Source organism: Podarcis tiliguerta (assembly GCF_965153285.1).
Source record: "Podarcis tiliguerta genome assembly, chromosome: 1".
NCBI classification, from domain to species: domain Eukaryota; kingdom Metazoa; phylum Chordata; class Lepidosauria; order Squamata; family Lacertidae; genus Podarcis; species Podarcis tiliguerta.
The window spans coordinates 38959524-38977617 of NC_139534.1; the positions used below are offsets into that span (position 1 = coordinate 38959524).

General features: G+C 40.8%; 1 protein-coding gene across 3 annotated transcripts in view; it reads left to right on the forward strand.

Moving 5' to 3' along the window:
- Positions 1 to 18094, forward strand: part of LRP1B (LDL receptor related protein 1B) — a 728211-nt gene that overhangs the window by 425785 nt on the left and 284332 nt on the right. For all 3 annotated transcript variants that reach the window (XM_083404224.1, XM_083404226.1, XM_083404225.1), the window contains 3 exons: positions 7271 to 7390; positions 8349 to 8477; positions 17186 to 17443. In XM_083404224.1, coding sequence (XP_083260350.1) covers positions 7271 to 7390; positions 8349 to 8477; positions 17186 to 17443 — 507 coding nt within the window. The remainder of the gene's footprint in view (positions 1 to 7270; positions 7391 to 8348; positions 8478 to 17185; positions 17444 to 18094) is intronic.

Sequence of the window (18094 nt, forward strand, 5' to 3'; positions counted from 1 at the left end):
CTTGCTGCACCAAGAAAAGCAAGGAGTGATGCCCAGCAGATTGTCAGAACATTCAGCTTGCCTGCTGTCAGTAGCAACACCCACTAAATGTCTGAAGGCATGAAGAAGGCCTTTGGAACAGCCGTCAAGAAAACTGCACCACTGAAAACCTTGTCTGGAGAAATCATCACAGACTGCAGCAAGCAGATGAAGCAATGGGCAGAGAGCACTATTAAGAATTGTACTTGCAGGAAAACATGGTTGCTGACATAGCAGTTGACAGCGTTCAGACTCTGCCTGTCTTGAAGATCTGGGTGTCTGTCCTTCCCTTGATGATCTGAAGAACACCATCAACTCATAGGCATGTGGTAAAACCCCAGGACGGGATGGAATCCCAACAGAAGTGTTGATAGCCAGCCTCAACTCCTCCCTCATGATGCAACTCTGCGGCCTTCTCTTGCAGTGTTGGGAAACAGGATGCATGCCACAAGACATGCACAACTCAAGCGTTGTGACCCTCTATAAGAACAAAGGTGACCACCATGATTGTAACAACTACTGAGGAATCTCCCTGCTGAGTGCTGCGTGGAAAACCTTTAACCATGTAGTTCTCAACAGATTACAGTCACTGTCTAACAGGGTCTATCTCAAGTCACAATGTGGCTTTAGAGCCCAGAGGTCAACAGTCAACATGATTTTCTCACTCCGCCAGCTGCAGGAGAAATGCCGAGAGCAGAGATGCCCCTTGTGCACCACCTTCATAGACTTGATGAAAGACTTTGATCTCATCAGCCAAAAAGGACTTCTCACACTGGTCAATAAAATAGGATGCTCACGTAAGCTCCATAAAATGATTGTGTTATTCCAGGAGAACATATGCAGCACAATCCAGTATGAAGGCTCATCCTGTGAAATAGGGCTGTGTTCTCACTCCAACTCTCTCTGGCCTATTCTTCTCCCTGTTGTTCTCATATGCCCTCAGCTTGACTGAAGATGGTGTGTACATCCATTCAAGGAGTGACATGGGTCTGTTCTACCTGTCTCCATGCCAAGACAAAAGTGCAGAGCAAAACAACAAAGCACAATGACCACACTTTTCTTTCTTTCTTTTTAAATAAAGTAACCAGATTATCTTGGAGCGATGGTAGTGTGGGGCTCAATTAAATCAGGTGCATTGTGTTTAAAGAATGCTACAAGTCCTGAGACTCCAGTCCAAAATATAGTTTATTTAGAAGTTAAACCTGTAGAATCTGGTGAGGTTTCCCTTAATGTAAGCAAGTTTAGAATCCACCTATATTTTCTCTATGGTCTTTTTAAATTATTATTATCGTGGCACTGTAGATATTATGCTGGGAAATATAAAAGGTAAATTGAACTACAGTCATACCTCGGGTTAAATATGCTTCGAGTTGAGCGCGTTTGAGTTCGAGTTGCACGTTCGAGTTGTGTTACTTCCGGGTTTCGCCGCTTGCGCATGTGCAGACGCTCAAAAGGACGTCACACACATGCGCAAAAGCGGCAAAAATCGACGCATGTGTGCGCAGATGTTCCTTTGCTAGTTACGTTTACCTCTAGATGGGAACGGGGCTCCGGAATGGATCCCGTTCATATCTAGAGGTACCACTGTATTACTTAGATTCTGTGAAATCATAGCAACCGTGATAGCAACACTATCACTAGACAACCCCAACCAGCTGACTAAGGCAGTACTTTGCACAGGGCAACAATGTAGCCGGAGCCCCATGGACCTTGCATTTGCTTAGAAATAGTAATGGAAAGGAAAAGGAAAAGAAGCAAGAAGTTACAGCAATTCTGTGTAAATATTTTTAGAAACTCCATTATACGCCACCTTGGAATTTTTCATCATAAGGCCATTAAAATATATTTTAAATAAGTAAAATGAGAACAAGCACCACTCATGAGAAGGCTTCTTTTTTTCTCAAAATGAACTGCCTGGGATAGTTGACTGCTCATTCTCCACATGTGGCTTGGTTACCATATTCCTTATGTCTTTCTTCCCTGTTCAGCCTTCCATCTTCTTTTGTCTCCATTGCTAATTGATCCTGTTCTCAAAATCATTTCCTATCATTGCTGCCTGAGCTGCATTAATTGGAACGGTCAGGTCCTGAGACTGGGATCTTCTTCATGTGACCATATGGCTAGCCACTGAGCTATATTCCCTTCTGGGGAAATCTGAAAAAACCCTCTCCCCTCCCCATATAGCAGGGGGTAGTGAACTTTTTTGTCCTAGCAGACCAGATCATTACTTGTCCCCACATCCAGAGGCCTACTTTGACAGGTTGGTGGCATAACCTGCCTCTTGGTCACCTGACGTCATAATGATTTGCGACTGAATTAAGATTTAATGTCTCTGTCATCAACTTCTGTTAACATGTTTTAGGGAACAGAACAGCAATCTTACCTGCCCCTAAGTCCTACTGAATTCAATGGGACATAAATGGCAATGTGAAGGAATTCAATACGCATTTTAAAAAAACACCTCTCTGAGTGATTAGAAGAGTGAAAAGAGGAAGTGAATCTGGTTATCCACTTTTAAATATTTTGAAATGCTTTTCATCAGTCAAAAGATAAAACAGAGATGAATAAATCAGGTTCCATTTTAGGAGAGGCTCCCCCTTTCGCAACAAGAATTCAGCAGACCCCTCCTTCATGCTTGCTTGAGGAAGAAATACAACCTGTCTAGGGTATAAGAATTACAAAAGGACACATGCAGGCTAACAATTTTCAATGAACTGTGTAATTATATACTATGTTTAAATTATATCAATAAAGTTTATTGTTATTGTCACTAGTAAAAGATGACAAGCTATATATTTCTACTGTTTATTCTTTTACAACGTCCTAAATCAAGCTACCTTTATGGTAAAATGTTGTATGCCTTTGAAGGCATGAAGTGGCATCAGCAAAGAGCTGCCTGGATTTGTGTGTTTAAGGAAAAAATATTGATTTTATAAGAACTGAAGAGTTATGAGAGAGTGACAGATGAAAGTTGTGTTCCTAGTCACAGCGCCACCTCCCTTGTGCAGTGGCTATAGCTAAGCTGTAATGAACAACCTCAAGCAGAGAATGATTTGGGTTAGAAATGGCCACAACTTTAAAGATTCCAGATGTAGGTGGATTTTGGCTAGGCGTTGGGTGTATACCCATTCCATCCTCCAGCCAGAGGGTGGAAACTTTTGACAGGGTCGTGCCAAGGATTATGGCCTCCCCAAGACTCCAAACTACCGAGGTGGCGTTTATGTGTCACTGTTGGACTAGAGTGCAAGCATCCGAATCATGATCCATCAGTGAGGCTCCGCCCACTAGCAGGTCCCTGATTGGCCTGTTCAAATTAGAGATTTTAGTGGGCAATCCCACCCTGCAATGGGGCCAGCCAAAAAGATTTACAGGGCCAGCCAAACTTGTTCATCCTGGCTACTGGAGATAACGGATGATCTGTGAGGGGCCACAGCCGCCTCCCACCCAGAAAAGGGGTAACTATCATGGTAAACTCTGTGCAAGTGGAATTTTCAAGGTTTGGATGGAATACTAAATTGCATTTCATGAAAAATGGAAGTGAATGTTTCCGCTCTTCTCAGGGTTGTGCTGGTGGAGGAGATGGAATGGGAGAAACAACTGAACAAAAACTTGTTCATGCTATTCTGTCTGAACAAATCATTTTGTTCTATCCATTACAAAAGATTTGTCACCCAACAACCTTCTCACTGTAGTAGCTGACACCAGCTTTGCAAAACAGTTGGATGATATTCCAATATAGTATTGAAATGTGTTAACGTCCCTCAGATAAGCATACTATTTGGAAACAGACCATATACAAAGGCAAGCCCTTGCTTCACACACTCTGTTATTGGAGGGCTAATAAGGGACAGTAATTAGCCGGAATTACTGTATTATGAGTGGATTTCTATCTCTGAAAATTCATTGTTTGTAGGAGGTGGGTAGGAGGGCAATAAGTTTATTAGTCATTGCTAAAGAGATGAATTAACAGCAAACTGCTGATTGGCAAGGTAACTCTTCTTTTCATTTTTAAAAAATCAAAAACCCAGAGAGAGGTTGCCTTAAATCAATAAAGACTTTGTTGTGTGAGAGGTGGTTCGTTGAATTGAGGATAAGACAGCGAGAACTTGACTGACAAATGAAATTGCAAGATCTTTTAATTAGGAACACAGCTGAGCGAAAGTCAGAGATTCCTGATGGGTTTTAACTGAGGAACTGAGCCAAGCATACAAAACAGTTACTGGAATAATACAAAAGCTTCTGCAACCTCATGCCTCAGGCAGTTGTAGCCGTAAGACTAAATGAATGGCCATTAGCTTGAACACATGAGAGCTCTTCTGGATCAGACCAGGGGCCCATTTAGTTCATCATCCTGATTTCTGTCACTGACTAGCCAGATTGTTCCAGGCAGTCAACAAGTACGGCATGAAGGCAAACAACCTTTCCCGTTGTTCATCTTCCCCCTGCCCACACTTCCCCATTGACTACTTTTGATCCTAGATGTTCCATATAGCTATCATTGTCTGTACTAACAGTAATGCTAGTTCTCTGGGTTCTGCTCTGGGTTCTTCTGTGTGCACAAGAGTGAAGCATTAGCAGGGGCACCGAGTTGGGTCCCACATTTTTGGGGGGAGGCAGCTGTTGTGTGTGCATGGTGTCACACGTGTGACGCCCCGCCCCACCCCTTCAGACCACACCTGCCAGGATGCTCTGGCAGGTCCCACTTGTCAGGGCCAATTGCTGTTTATTTGGGGCACATATGCTCCACAATCCTGCCCATCATTTTTCAAAGCCATTTAAGTCACTTGCCATCACCACATCCCATAGTAGCATATTCCACAAATGAACTAAGGATTGTGTGAAGACACTTTTGGGGGGCTGTCCTAAAGCTACCAGCAATCAATTTCACTGAACGGTGCTTAATTCTAACGTTGAAAGAAACAAAGTCACTGGCTCTTCACCTAACCTACATCATGGAGTTTTTCAACTTTTTGTGAAAATAAAGTAAGGATGGAGAGAAGCATGATTTCACATGGAGTTCAATTTTATCCTACTACTTCCTTTGGTGAAACTGTACATAAGCTGTGGCCACTCCTCTAGCAGCATTCCAAGGCAGGCATAAGCAAACTCGGCCCTCCAGATGTTTTGGGACTACAACCCCCATCATCCCTAGCTAACAGGACCAGCGGTCAGGGATGATGGGAGTTGTAGTCCCCAAATATCTGGAGGGCCGGGTTTGCCTATGCCTGTTCCAAGGGATAGAAACATGCTTTCAGCCAGTACCAGTGTGCAGTAAAGGGGGAAGTTTTGCAGGCCTCAGACTTTCCCTAGAAAGGCCTTGTTATAGGTGATTCCTTTATTCAAGTAGCCAGCTAGAAAGAGCTGACTATAACTATGTTGCATATTTCTTACTTGAGGCAAAGTAGGTCTGGAGCCGTGATGAAAGATAAAAGTGCAATAGAAAAGGCAGATAGATCTACATGATTTCCACTTACTTCCTTATACCATGCTCATAAAAGTTTTAAAACCATTTGTTGTTCAACTGCAAACTTGAAGGGTGCATCTCTTGTTCAGACATGAATCTTTTGGTTTTCCTCATATTGGTGTTGCATTTAAGGAAAAACATGCTTTGTTCTTCAGTTTAGGATATACCTGACAAAGATGTGTAGAGTTTACTAACCCTTGGGAAAGTTTCACTTCCTTTGTACCTCAGAAGGTCGACACACATTTCACTTCAAATCTGACTTACGCAAAACATTGATGGTAATTCTAAGAAGAACATAAGTGGCCAGGAACAAGTAATGAACACAATACTGTTTAAGGAAGTGCAATATGCCTGGCATGCCTTGCCTTGTTGCCAGTAAAAGGGAATTGCTTCCGTGATAAATTTAATAAGTGTCATTGAAGCAATTCCCTTTTGCAGCCAGCAAATGTGTATAGACTAGAGAGAGTACACTTGCTGAATGTCACATGTGAATAACACATACAGCTCAATGGTTGTATAGGCATGTACACAGACTGTACACCTGTTGAATGTAGCGTACAAACTCCCCTAAAGTCACTCCCATTTTAAAGCAGTTTTGTATATTGGCCTTTGCCTTACTTGCTGGAATTGCAAGAAAATTATATTTGCCCCAGAGTGTTAAAGTTGTTAATGCCTGCTGACATGAAGGGGAAGCAAGAGCTGGAGGCCATGTGTAGTATATACACCTGTGAGGTGACAGAATACTTGTATCAGTGAAGAGAGGAATGCAGGAAGCTTGGAAAGGCCAAAACCTAGGGAGAAAGTTGGTTTCGGGAGTAGCTGAAAGGAGACATGGGCGAGAAAAGAAAGAAGAGAAGAAAGATAATCTGCAAAAGAAAAGGCAAAGCTGAAACAAAGCAATAGGAATTGAAATACATGTGACAGAAACTGCTGGTTCAGCTAGCAACAGTTAACTGACATAGCTAAGTTATAGACCTCACTGAAACTGTGCTGCAATTGCCTCACCCTCCCCGCTTTACAGGGAGAATATAGTACTTGTGACAGGCTAAATAGATAATCTGGCTGGAAGATCTTCAGTTTGGTTTGATTTACTGCTGCCCTTCTACCCTGGTAGTGGCAGCGCTGCCAATACCACCAATTAGGAGCTGGGAATTCAATTTATAATTAGCACCAAGTGATCGTAGGGCTTCTTTTTCACCAGCTTGAAAGTTCTTCACCTTTGTCTGTATAATATGAAGGGATGTTTAAGAACTGGTGGATTTAGATGTAAATATTACATTTTAAAGAAATCCCTGTCACAGGGTTCCTGTTCAGGAATGCAGTTGAGGGGAGATTAAAAGGAATACCATCTTGCTTAGGGGCATTATTGTAAGAGTCCAAAAATGCCCACAGTTCCTCATGTTGAAGGACTCCAATAAATTTGGAACACACACACACAAACACACAAACACACCAAGGTTAGCAAGGGTTCCCTATTCTAGAACAAATGCAGCTCCAAAGATCAACCTGCTCTCTTGCTTCCCCCGTGTTTCAGGTTAAGGCTTTATGGGTGGAAAAGGTAAAACTTTGATCTGTGAACTTATTAACTTGCCTCAGGAAAACTGTGTTAGCTAGAGACTCAAGATCATGAATGTCAGAGTTGGGGGTCTTTCCATTCTGGCCTGCTTCTGGTGGTGTAAATGCATTTACTTTTTCCACCCTTTAAAAAAAAACTGACCAAGAATGTTGTTGTAGTAATAATATGAAATATTCTCACTTTGATAACATTTTACTATCTTTCTTTTTCAGAAATGCAACCAAAATGTCAACAAATGCAGTGCCAGTACAAATGTGCTATATCCAGGAACAGAACTGGATGCTACTGTGAGAAAGGATATGAACTTGGCATCAATGGGAAAACGTGCCAAGGTAAATAACCATTCTGTCATATTATTTTTAAGCCCTCAAGCTCAATGAACTACTTTGGTGGGGTTTCATCTTGATTTCATCTTGATTTCTTGGAGAAGTTGCATATGATTTTAAATGCATAGTTGTCTGAAGAACCATTGCCTTGAAATAGTAAGATATTTGTGATAGAACAGGATAGCATTTCAGTCCTGGGCATGGATGAGTGAGAAAATAGCCAATGGTCAAACAGGACATTACTTTTATGCAGGGGTCCTAAAAAAGGTCAAAATGTTGGAATCAGTGCTGTCACTCTTCAGATTAGCAAGATCCTTTGTCAAGAAGTGAGAGAAATGGAATGTCATTGCTGCTTAGCCAGGATGATCTGACTTAACAGAGCAGAACGGAGGGGTGAGATTGGCAGATCATGGGGAAAACAGAACATTGAAACCCTGAAAACATATTAGAGTTCAGTTACAGAATTGATGGAAGTAATCTGAAAGTCATCCTGCTTTTAACTAGGATGTGAACATTCTTACATCAACTTTCACACATTTACTGGGTAGCCCTCAGATAGTTAGAACCAGTGTGGTGCAGTGGTTAAGAGTGGGAGACTCGTAATCTGGTGAATCAGGTTCGATTCCCCACTCCTCCACATGCAGCTGCTGGGTGACCTTGGGCTAGTCACACTTCTTTGAAGTCTCTCAGCCTCACTCACCTCACAGAGTATTTGTTGTGGGGCAGGAAGGGAAAGGAGAATGTTAGCCGCTTTGAGACTCCTTTGGGTAGTGATAAAGCGGGATATCAAATCCAAACTCTTCTTCTTCAGACCATCTTTTCAGACAGCTAATGTCCCAGATTCCAGCTGTACCATATGGCTTGAGACTCAAGAAGATACATGAAAGAAAGGAAGGGGGCTTTGTATGTAAATCTCTCATTCTAACACTTGCTTCTAATCAAACCATTTTGATATTTCCATCAGATGTAAATGAATGCAGTCTGTATGGGGTCTGCAGCCAAACCTGCGAAAATTCAGATGGCTCATATGCTTGCAGCTGTGTGGAAGGTTATCTTCTCCAGCCAGACAAAAAATCTTGCAAAGTTAAAAGAGGTAAGGATAAACAGTTGTCACCTATATAGTTCTCCCCCCCCCAGCTCTTTCATATTTATCTTTATTTTTAGTAGATAAATCTTATTGCCTTAGTAAATGTGATAGATTATGCCAAAGTATGAATGAAATTTCATTTTACATTTTATATAGTTGGAAAACCAGAACAGAACCCTCAAGGTGTCAGAGTTCAAACCCCTTGCAGATAGAAAACTAACACATCAGCAGAAAGCTGGATTAAAACCCTTCCCCCAAAGTATTAGATGGTAGTCTTTATATTAGTCAAAAACATTTGAAAAAGTTTAGCTAATGTGAGTAGACAGCTCCACTCAGTCAAGGTTAATTCAGTCAGTTCTATCCTTCAACTAGATCTCATCTGATTCTCTCCCACATACAGATGAGTATTTATAATAATTTAAGTCCACCTTAAATGAAACTATTAGGAAGTAATTATTCCCTTTGGATGTTAGACCTGAGACTCTGCCTTGCTCCTAGCAACATCCCATGAGCATTGATTTAATGATATTAATACTATGCCTTATTAGATAATTAATGCATATTTTCATTAGCAATAATAAACTAAGCATTTAAGGGAATTAGCAAGTTTGGTTTAATGAAGTCAAATTGAAGAAGGGATTTCCCTAGTCAATGTGTTGACTCTACAGCCTATTTTCCCCCTGCAATCTGTTCACCATCAGCATGCATAATGACACACAAGGCACTCTGCCTTACTGTGAAAAAGAGAAGAAAAAGAAATTGGGATGTAAAAGGAGACCACCCTTCTCCATGGTGCAAATGAAAAACAAAATAAATGAAAAATAAAATAAATGAAAAATACTTTTATATACTTTTACAATGGAGTAAGTCCCATTGAATTCACTGTAACTTCTGAGTAGACACGTATGGTGTTGCACTGTTTTTTATGGACATACAGATGGGTTAATTGGATGGTCTTCATACTGTTACATAAATTTATTATACTGAAACTAAAATAAACATAGGATCATGAAGCTATGAGCAGTATACAGGAGTAAAGGCATTTATAAGCCCAAGAAATAAAACTTGTTTAGATTTCATATTGATCCACAAACCACAGCAATGGATTTGAAATATAGTAATATAATACAAACTAAGATTATGCAGCAAAAATCAATTTCAATATTTCTTTTCACTTGTCATTCATCATGAATGTCATTTTAGTGGGATTTGGCAGGTGTCAGTGCTGATACTGTACTCAAAACTGCCAATTAACTACAGATAAACACTTTTTTTTTTTTACTTTAACCTAGTTTTTTCTGTTACGAAATAAGTATTTGTCAGTATTTGGGTAGATACCTATGTACATTTACCTGGGACTAAGGTCTACTTGTGATTAACAGATGTTGGATTACAGCATTCATCAGATTAGGCCAGCCACAAATTGAAAGTATAGTGATATGCAGCAAACTTCTAAAGTTTGTGAGCCTAGGTAACTTTACATCATCCCTGTTTTGTTTTACTCCCATACCATTCGTTTTTGTTTTTATTTCTTTTCTTTTTGGTGCAGCCCATCTATATATTTTGCATTTCCTATGATTCAGTGGTACCAGAGAGGTACCTCCTTTTGGGTTGCAGATAAATACAACTAAAACAGTAACAACTAGCCCTGCCTGGTTAGTAGTGTACAGTGCCAATGTAGGGCTTTGTTCTGGCCTATACAGTTCTATGTTTTTTGACAGAAAAACTTTCCTTTGCTCTTCCTTCCCTGTTTCCTTGTAAGCAAGGGACTTTGCTGGAAGGAAAATGCCCATTATATGAAGCTTTCTTTTTCATTTCATTTTGTTTCGCCTGCCTTAACAGCTGTTCCTGCACTTCATTGCCTCTACATCCCTCCCATAGCTGAGAGAGCTCTCCGATAAGGAAATGTAGAGCCTGGAATTATTTATTCCTTTCCCCATCATGGGCCCAGAATCTTGGCAGTATTCTATCAGCCAAAATGACCAGAACTCTGCATCACTCAGCTGCTTTTTTAAAAATGCATCCAGTGGCACTAAATCGCTGGGGCTTGCTGTTTGATATCCAACAAATGTCTATGTTGGATATTCACATGGACAGGGTCAGTTCCATTTTTTACTTCAGGTGTTGCTGAACTAGTGCTCCCATTATCCCTGACCATTGGCCACACTGGTTGGGGCTGATGGGAGTTGGAGTTCCACAACACTCCTAGCCCTGCTTTCTGGTATCGGTGTATGTGGTTGCACAAGAGGAGCCTTTTCCAACTCTAAAGAAAGAGTGCAGTACAGTACTTATTCAAATGAAGCACCATGTTTTTATTATATTCCCACAGAATTTTCAGTGGCAGCCATTTTATTCTAATTCTTAATCAGTCAATTATCTAAATCAGCAGTGGGCAACCTCTGATACTCCGGGCCTATTTAAACATGGCAGCCGATCCTAATTTATTATTAATTTTACCTGTGAGGCTGTTTTTCCCCCAAGCCACGCCCCCTTTGATGCCATTTATTATGTCAGGTATGGGGCAGGTAAAGATGTGACTGCAAAGGAACAGTCATGAATCCTAAAATGCACTCCTGGTTGTTTATTGGCTAGTGGGGCTTGTACTTGGTGCCTTTTAAATTTGGCACGCAATGCAAGCACCAACAGAAGCCCATCTCTGCTGAAAGCAGGGCTTGGAGTTTATGCTGATCAGCAGTAACTTCAAGCCTCACTGGGATCAGCTACACTTTAGAATTTTCAATCAGGAACTTGGAGGTGGAGCTGACCCTTGCCAAAGTTGAGCCTGATGACATTGCCAGCTAGCCAATCGGCTTGTACGAGACCACTGCCCACAATCAATCCACTGGACACATTGCAGAATATTTCTCCCATTTTAAACATGAGGTTATTTCCCCCTACCCTCTAAAGCAGATTTTATGGGGACGTAAGAGGTCTGCAAAAGGGAATATGTGAAAGTTACCTGTTTGCCTTCAACAAGAGAAACATTCTGAGTGGAGGGTTTCATTCATGAGTGTACATTTTTCTATATATAGTGTCTGTTCAGCTTCTGTGCTGCAAATAAATGACTGTGCCAGCAGCGGCAGACCCTGGAGTCTCAAATTTCAGTGGTGCCCTGTGTGACATCAAAATCTAGTGCCACCCCTCCCACCTTTTGCTTTCCATTGGACTTCATAGTTGTGGTGCCTGCTGTGGCACCCTAGAAGCTCCACACCCTGGGCAACCAAACTAGTCAAGCTCCCGTAGATCTGCATTTGCTGCCAGTACCTAATGAATGTCAAGCCAGTCCATCCTAAACCTCCATCCTAAACCTCCATCCTATGAGTCCTATTTCTCCCAATTTTACTCTTGAGTGGTATCCCTTGACCAATTAGAATTCATTCAGGATGGTTTCAACCTCTCACGTTGCTGATGCTGCGTTCTGTTCTGACAGAAGGATGCTTAGCCAACACACCACTTCAAAGACTGAGCAAGAAGAAGCAGAGGAAAAGTTGCTATATTGGAACCATGATCTTAGGTTGTTTAGGCTTTGTGCTGTGCTAGCATAAAAGGGCTTCTTTTCTTGCAGTGCAGCACAGAAGAGCTCTCACCTGCCTATAACTTGTCTACCCTCTCCCAGCTGCTTCTGCCCCTAAACTTCCCTGTTTCTTCCTTTGCCTTCGCCTTACTCTTTCTCCCCACTTCACTACTTAAATTCTGTCTCTGTATGTGGCACGTGTGCTCTGCCTTCCTCCAGCTCTGACTGCTGTTAGTTGCCCTGCCCTTCACCTCACTAGTCCTAGTGGACAGTGACCATCATTGGCTTAAAAAAAAAAATCAGGTTCCAAAATGAGATTTGAAATTAGACGCTGAAATAGCTGCCATAAAGCTGTGATCAGATTTCTTACAATCCTTTTATGTCTACTTTTTCTTTTAAAAAGCCCCCCAAATATCTAGTTGATAACTAGGCTGCAGGCCTGCTCCTTGATAATAATCCATTTAGCTGACTGGAATCAATCGGACTCATATTTGCATTACTGAGAGTAGGCCAGAACCCCTAGTTAGTGGGTGGGGGGAAATGAAATAGAGTTTTGCTGAAGATTCAGAACCTTTATTCTTCTTTGCAAGGCTTTCACAACTATGTTAGTGTCAATGCAAGAAAAAGAATATCAAAAACAGCTACTTAAATTTTTAGCTTCTGGAAAAGCTCATGCAAGGTTATATTTCTCATTTACAGCAGATCTATGGGAAAAAATAGACTGTAATGAAAGGAAGAGAGCCTTACTATGATCAAAAGGTGTCTGCTCTGCACAGTCTTTAATGTGTATGTTTTTCTACTCTTCTAAAAAAGATTCAGAACAAATTGACAATGCTCATGTGAGAAACTCACTAAATTAAATTAAAGTTTTAGGATTTCAAATCTGCACTGCTCTTTTTTCAGGCATATAATTGTGAAATATATTTCTGCTCTTGTTTTCTTTCAAATATTGTACTTCGTGCATTCTTTTTCCACCAGCCTTTTGTCTCAGTTCTAGCAAATTTCTGGATCCTATTGAATCATCTCTTATAAAGCTTGTTTTAATATAGCAAGATGATTCAAAGTGGATTGTAATTTTTTCCCAGTGTTTTTCTGTCTTTCCTTTGTAAAAGATCTTCTATAAGGTAAGCGTATCCTCTAATACTCTGAAGATTTTCTTCAGCAATAGAGTTGTAGCTGATGGTGGCAGCGTAGCAGGGGGAGACTTTGGTTTCTTATGTGCTGTGACACTGTTTATTGATCTGTGGTTCAAGTAAAAAGCAGATAGGAAGAGAATAGAATACAAGTCTTTCATCATCTTAACCACAGTCAAGGAGCAAACTAACTACCTTTTGAGAAAGAGAGATATAATTAAGGACTTTTTTTATATGTGGGTTAGAGGTGTGCCATTTCATGTCTCATTAAAACACCAAATACAGCATCATTATTTGAACAGTTTAAAACTCATTTGGCCTAATTATAGTCTCGTTGTCACTAGAATATTGCTTTTCTTACAGCCTTTCAAATACAGCAAAGTAGATCCACATATATGTTCAAAACACTGCAAAAATGTTCAGATTGTGTGCTTTTCTTTGTTGTTTATCTCTAGCTGTTGTGCATCTGAGATCTTGTATACACTTGAGATTTGGAATATAATGTAATGTAGGAAAAATAACAGAATGCTTTTAGAAAGATCAGCGGTCACTAGAGAGAGAACAGGACCACAGCAAGTCATTTTGAAACAAGCCCTGAAGGATAGCTCAGTCGGTAGAGCACCAGACTCTATCTCAGAGTCACTGATTAAAGCCCCACATTGAGTGAAAGATTCCCTCATTGCAGGGAGTTGGACTAGGTGTTCTCATAGTCCCTTCCAACTCTACAAATCTGTGATTCTTTGAGGAGAAGGGTAACACAAGACAAGCAAAAATAGGTACTAAAAGCAGGACACTTATGCGAATGACAAGGATGTTCTACTACACAAGGCCCTGTGAATGAATAAGAACTATAGAACGAAAGTTTCTGCTGCCGGCTTGTTCCTAAGTTAGGCAAGTCTTGCCATAGAGGATATGTAAAGAGATGAGGCACCAGTTTGCATTATCTTCTGTATGATTTGTTATGTGGAAAACCCAGTGCAAAAATAACTTATAAGTGCCCTACCTTCCATGTGTATAAAGTTGTGGGATTTCAACTGGCAAGCTGTCAACCACGTAAAGTTGAATATTCACAATGCAAGTAAGCTGCGAGTTACCTGCGTTACGTAAACTTGTCCAGCAAATTGTGTATTGCATAAAACATTTAAAATGTTTAGGGTTTCTTCCAACAAGCTGGTCTACACAATACATGGCTTATGATTATTGCAGTTAAGACCTGTCTTAGAAGCTAGCATAGTGTGCTCCAGATGTTGAGGACTATCATCCCTGACCATTGGGCATGCTGGCTAGGGCAATGGAAATCGGAGTTCACAACATTAGGAGGACACGGCATTGGTTACTCCTGCCTTAGAGCTATAAACGCTTTGGTTGTGAATTTAGCAATTTGTTTATTTTATTCAAAACAAAATACTTAGATCTTTCATACAGATGGTAGCGTATCATTGATATAAACCAAAGCTGAGTAAAGCAATATAATAAAATAACCACAAAATGGCTGAATAAGGACATAAAGACAATAACTGGTCTGCTATCCCAACCAAACACCTTCCAAAATAGCAGAGAACATTATCATCCTTTCAAAAATTATATTTTAATACCTATTTACTGTGAACGCTCTCACATTTAAATACCTGGAATAGTTGCATCCTGTAAGCACATACAGCTTCCTGCAGTTTTCTGAAAATTCATGAGCAGTTGCAACAAGTGGATGTCATGAAGCTAATCAAAGTGAATCAGAATGGAAGGCAAATCTGGGTATTTTCTTCCAGAGGCAAGCAAATCTCTACAGTGAATTCTCATTGCTTATCTGTCCCAGTTTAGGATATTGTCAGTCTTGTTGTTTTAAATGATGATCCTAAGGAGGATGGCAACTTGCCAGACCTCTCCAGGAGGAATATGAGTTAACGCGTATAGATTAGGTGTCAACATGTGACTGACACAACCTCTAATGATGTGAATTATTATTTAGTTCCAGTTTTATGATGTTTGTGTTGGTGCGTGGCCTTACTGCATGATATTCTCCTGAGACAAATTCTAGTTCAGGGGTGGGAGTGTGCCGAACATAGACTTTTATATTCCAAATCACAAGCCTGTTGTCTTCACCTTTGTTTTCACCAACTATGATCAGCACTTTTATAAATATCAGTTACTTCAGTTCAATATTGAATATACCATTTCCCTTGTCATAAACCTGGGAAGATGTGCAAAGCCCTCTTTGGGAGGTATCGTTCAGTACCATTATCCAATATGAATTTCTTGGACACACTGCCATACATTTTCATCATTATACAGAAAGAGTACAGCAATCATTCTTGAATTTCATTTATTTTTATTTTCCCTTAACTTTTAATACTAGTTTGTTGCTGAAAATGTTCATTTTTAGTTTTATGCCTGAGAAAGGTTATTGTATCCTTTTAGAGCCTAAATCTTTTAAAAAACAACAACACAATACTATATTTTCAGTGTGGAACTGGAGTCTGTGTTGTATAAAAGCTAGATACGTAGTTAAGTTTCTATTTCAGATTCATATCCCTGCTTAGTTTATAATCTAACTTCTCTAGCCTAACTTCATCTGACTTCATCAGGGTAATTCCAGTTCAAATCTTCACAAATTAATCTGTTTTGAGATCTGAGGAGATAAGAGAATTTATATAGGGGAAGGTGGCCTGACTTCCTAACTCAAATACCCTCCAACATTTCTCTGAGGAAAATAGGGATGTCCAGTGCTATTTTTCTAGAAAAAGATGCTAGAACTCAACTCATTCTCTTAGATAGCAGTGGTGCCCACCTGAGAGGTGCTGGAACTGAGTTCTGGTGAGTTCCAACTGGGGAAAAAGCCCTGGGGACATCCTATTCCATGGCCCTCCAACATTTCTCTCATGAAAATAGGGGCATCCTAAGGAAAAGTGGGACATTCTAGGATCAAATAAGAAACCAGGATGGCTTCTGTCAATCCAGGACTGTCCCTTGGAGGGTCTGAATTCAGCAGATCCATTGCCCAGTTCCCATGGTACACTTTCTGGATGGACCAGCTGTCCTGGTGATGCACAGAATAGGGAAGCTATGTTTTCCTCTGGGGTTTGAGGATCATGATGTCTGATACTAGTTTCTTCAAGAACTTCTCTCAGCCTGTTCATTCCGGGGTGGAAGTTCAGACCAGATTTAGACTTCATACTGTTACAAAAGCCTGACGCCCATCCCTCTCTCTGCCAAGCCATGGCAAGAGCGCATGGGATTTCAGGCACCCACACAGGGTCTCTGTACCTTGGGAGAATAGAAGACACTGTGCATTAAGAAATAGAGGTTATTTGCCTATTTACACCCTCAGTCTGTAGGGAGGGCATCCGGATCTTGCAGCATGGCCCAGAGCACTGTAGACAGTCCTTTACACTCGCCAAGATGGACCTTCCTTACTTACTTCCTCCTCCTCCTTCCCAGAAACACCTTGCCCTCCCCCAGAGCAGTTACCCTGGCAACCTTTCCAACCCCTGTCGCTGTTCACACCTCAAGGCAGTTCTCTTGCATTGGCAACGACCTTCAATGGCTCTCTATTGTTCCCTTAACCTAGCTCGGTCAGGCTGATTTGAGTAACCCAGCCCAGGAATTCCCAGTATGGCACAGCCCTGCACTTTGTTTTAACCCATCCCCCGTTAATCAAAACCCTGGCATTTATTAATTTATAGGTTTTGCCACAAATCTCTAACAATGCCTTTCTGTCACTCTCCACAACTAGCATTCCACCTCCTCTTTCCTGTCCAATTTGAGTACACTCATGGGTCCTTCTGAAGCAGGCAAAAATGAGTGACTTGTGCTCAAATCACAACTAAAAACTGGCTTATTACACACACACACACACACACCTTCCTTCACAACCTAATCTTAAATGTAAGGTGGCTGGTCATTACTGAATCTTCTTCGAATGCAATGAAAGTGGGATTAGCACTCTAGGTTGGAATCTATATTAACTGATATAATTCCTGAAAGCAATTGTTGGGTGTATTTTAATGTGTTCATTTTTATTTGTTAATGAACCATTCTCTTATTTCCTTAATGTTTGTTCTGTTTTCCAGAGCCTAATGATTCACCTCCAGTTCTTTTGATTGCAAGCTCTGATACTATTGAGGTCCTATATCTAAATGGAACTAAATCATCTACCCTTGGCTTTGTGAGAGGAACTGGAATTCAGACATTGGATTTTATATACAACACGAACACAGTTTGTTGGATTGAATCAAGGGAATCTTCAAGTCAGCTGAAATGCGTTGAGACATCAAAAACTGGCATGCTAACAGATGAATGGATAATAAGCACTATTCCTTATCTTCACAGTAAGTATTTTAAGTTTGAGAAAGTAACTTCAAGCAAAATGATAAGAAGAGCCTCTATCTTTTCAGCAAACTTTCTTACAGATTTAATGTTATTATATAAACGTTATTTAGAGTGGCATCTTACGGTAGTAATCAGGGGAGATAAGTCCATATAATTGTCATATCTAAAGCCGTGCCCATGGAAACAATGTAAGCAGAGTAGTTTAGATGTGGTTAGGAACATCTCTAAATTTCTTCCCAGTTTGGGTGCGTGAGAGGGGAAGTTGGATGAATCCAAGCCATTTCCTGGTTTTCCCTTTTTCGCCATATTGATGTCAGTGCTCCTTTTGTTCGGACAGGATGTCAGAGGCTTCAGCAGTCATAGGGAAGGGAAATCTGACATTGGTTCTCCCTTTTGAGAGCCAGTGTGGTGTAGTGGTTAAGAGCGGTAGTCTCGTAATCTGGGGAACCGGGTTCGCGTCTCCGCTCCTCCACATGCAGCTGCTGGGTGACCTTGGGCCAGTCACACTTCTTTGAAGTTTCTCAGCCCCACTCACCTCACAGAGTGTTTGTTGTGGGAGAGGAAGGGCAAGGAGAATGTTAGCCGCTTTGAGACTCCTTAAAGGGAGTGAAAGGCGGGATATCAAATCACTCTTCTTCTTCTTCTTCTTC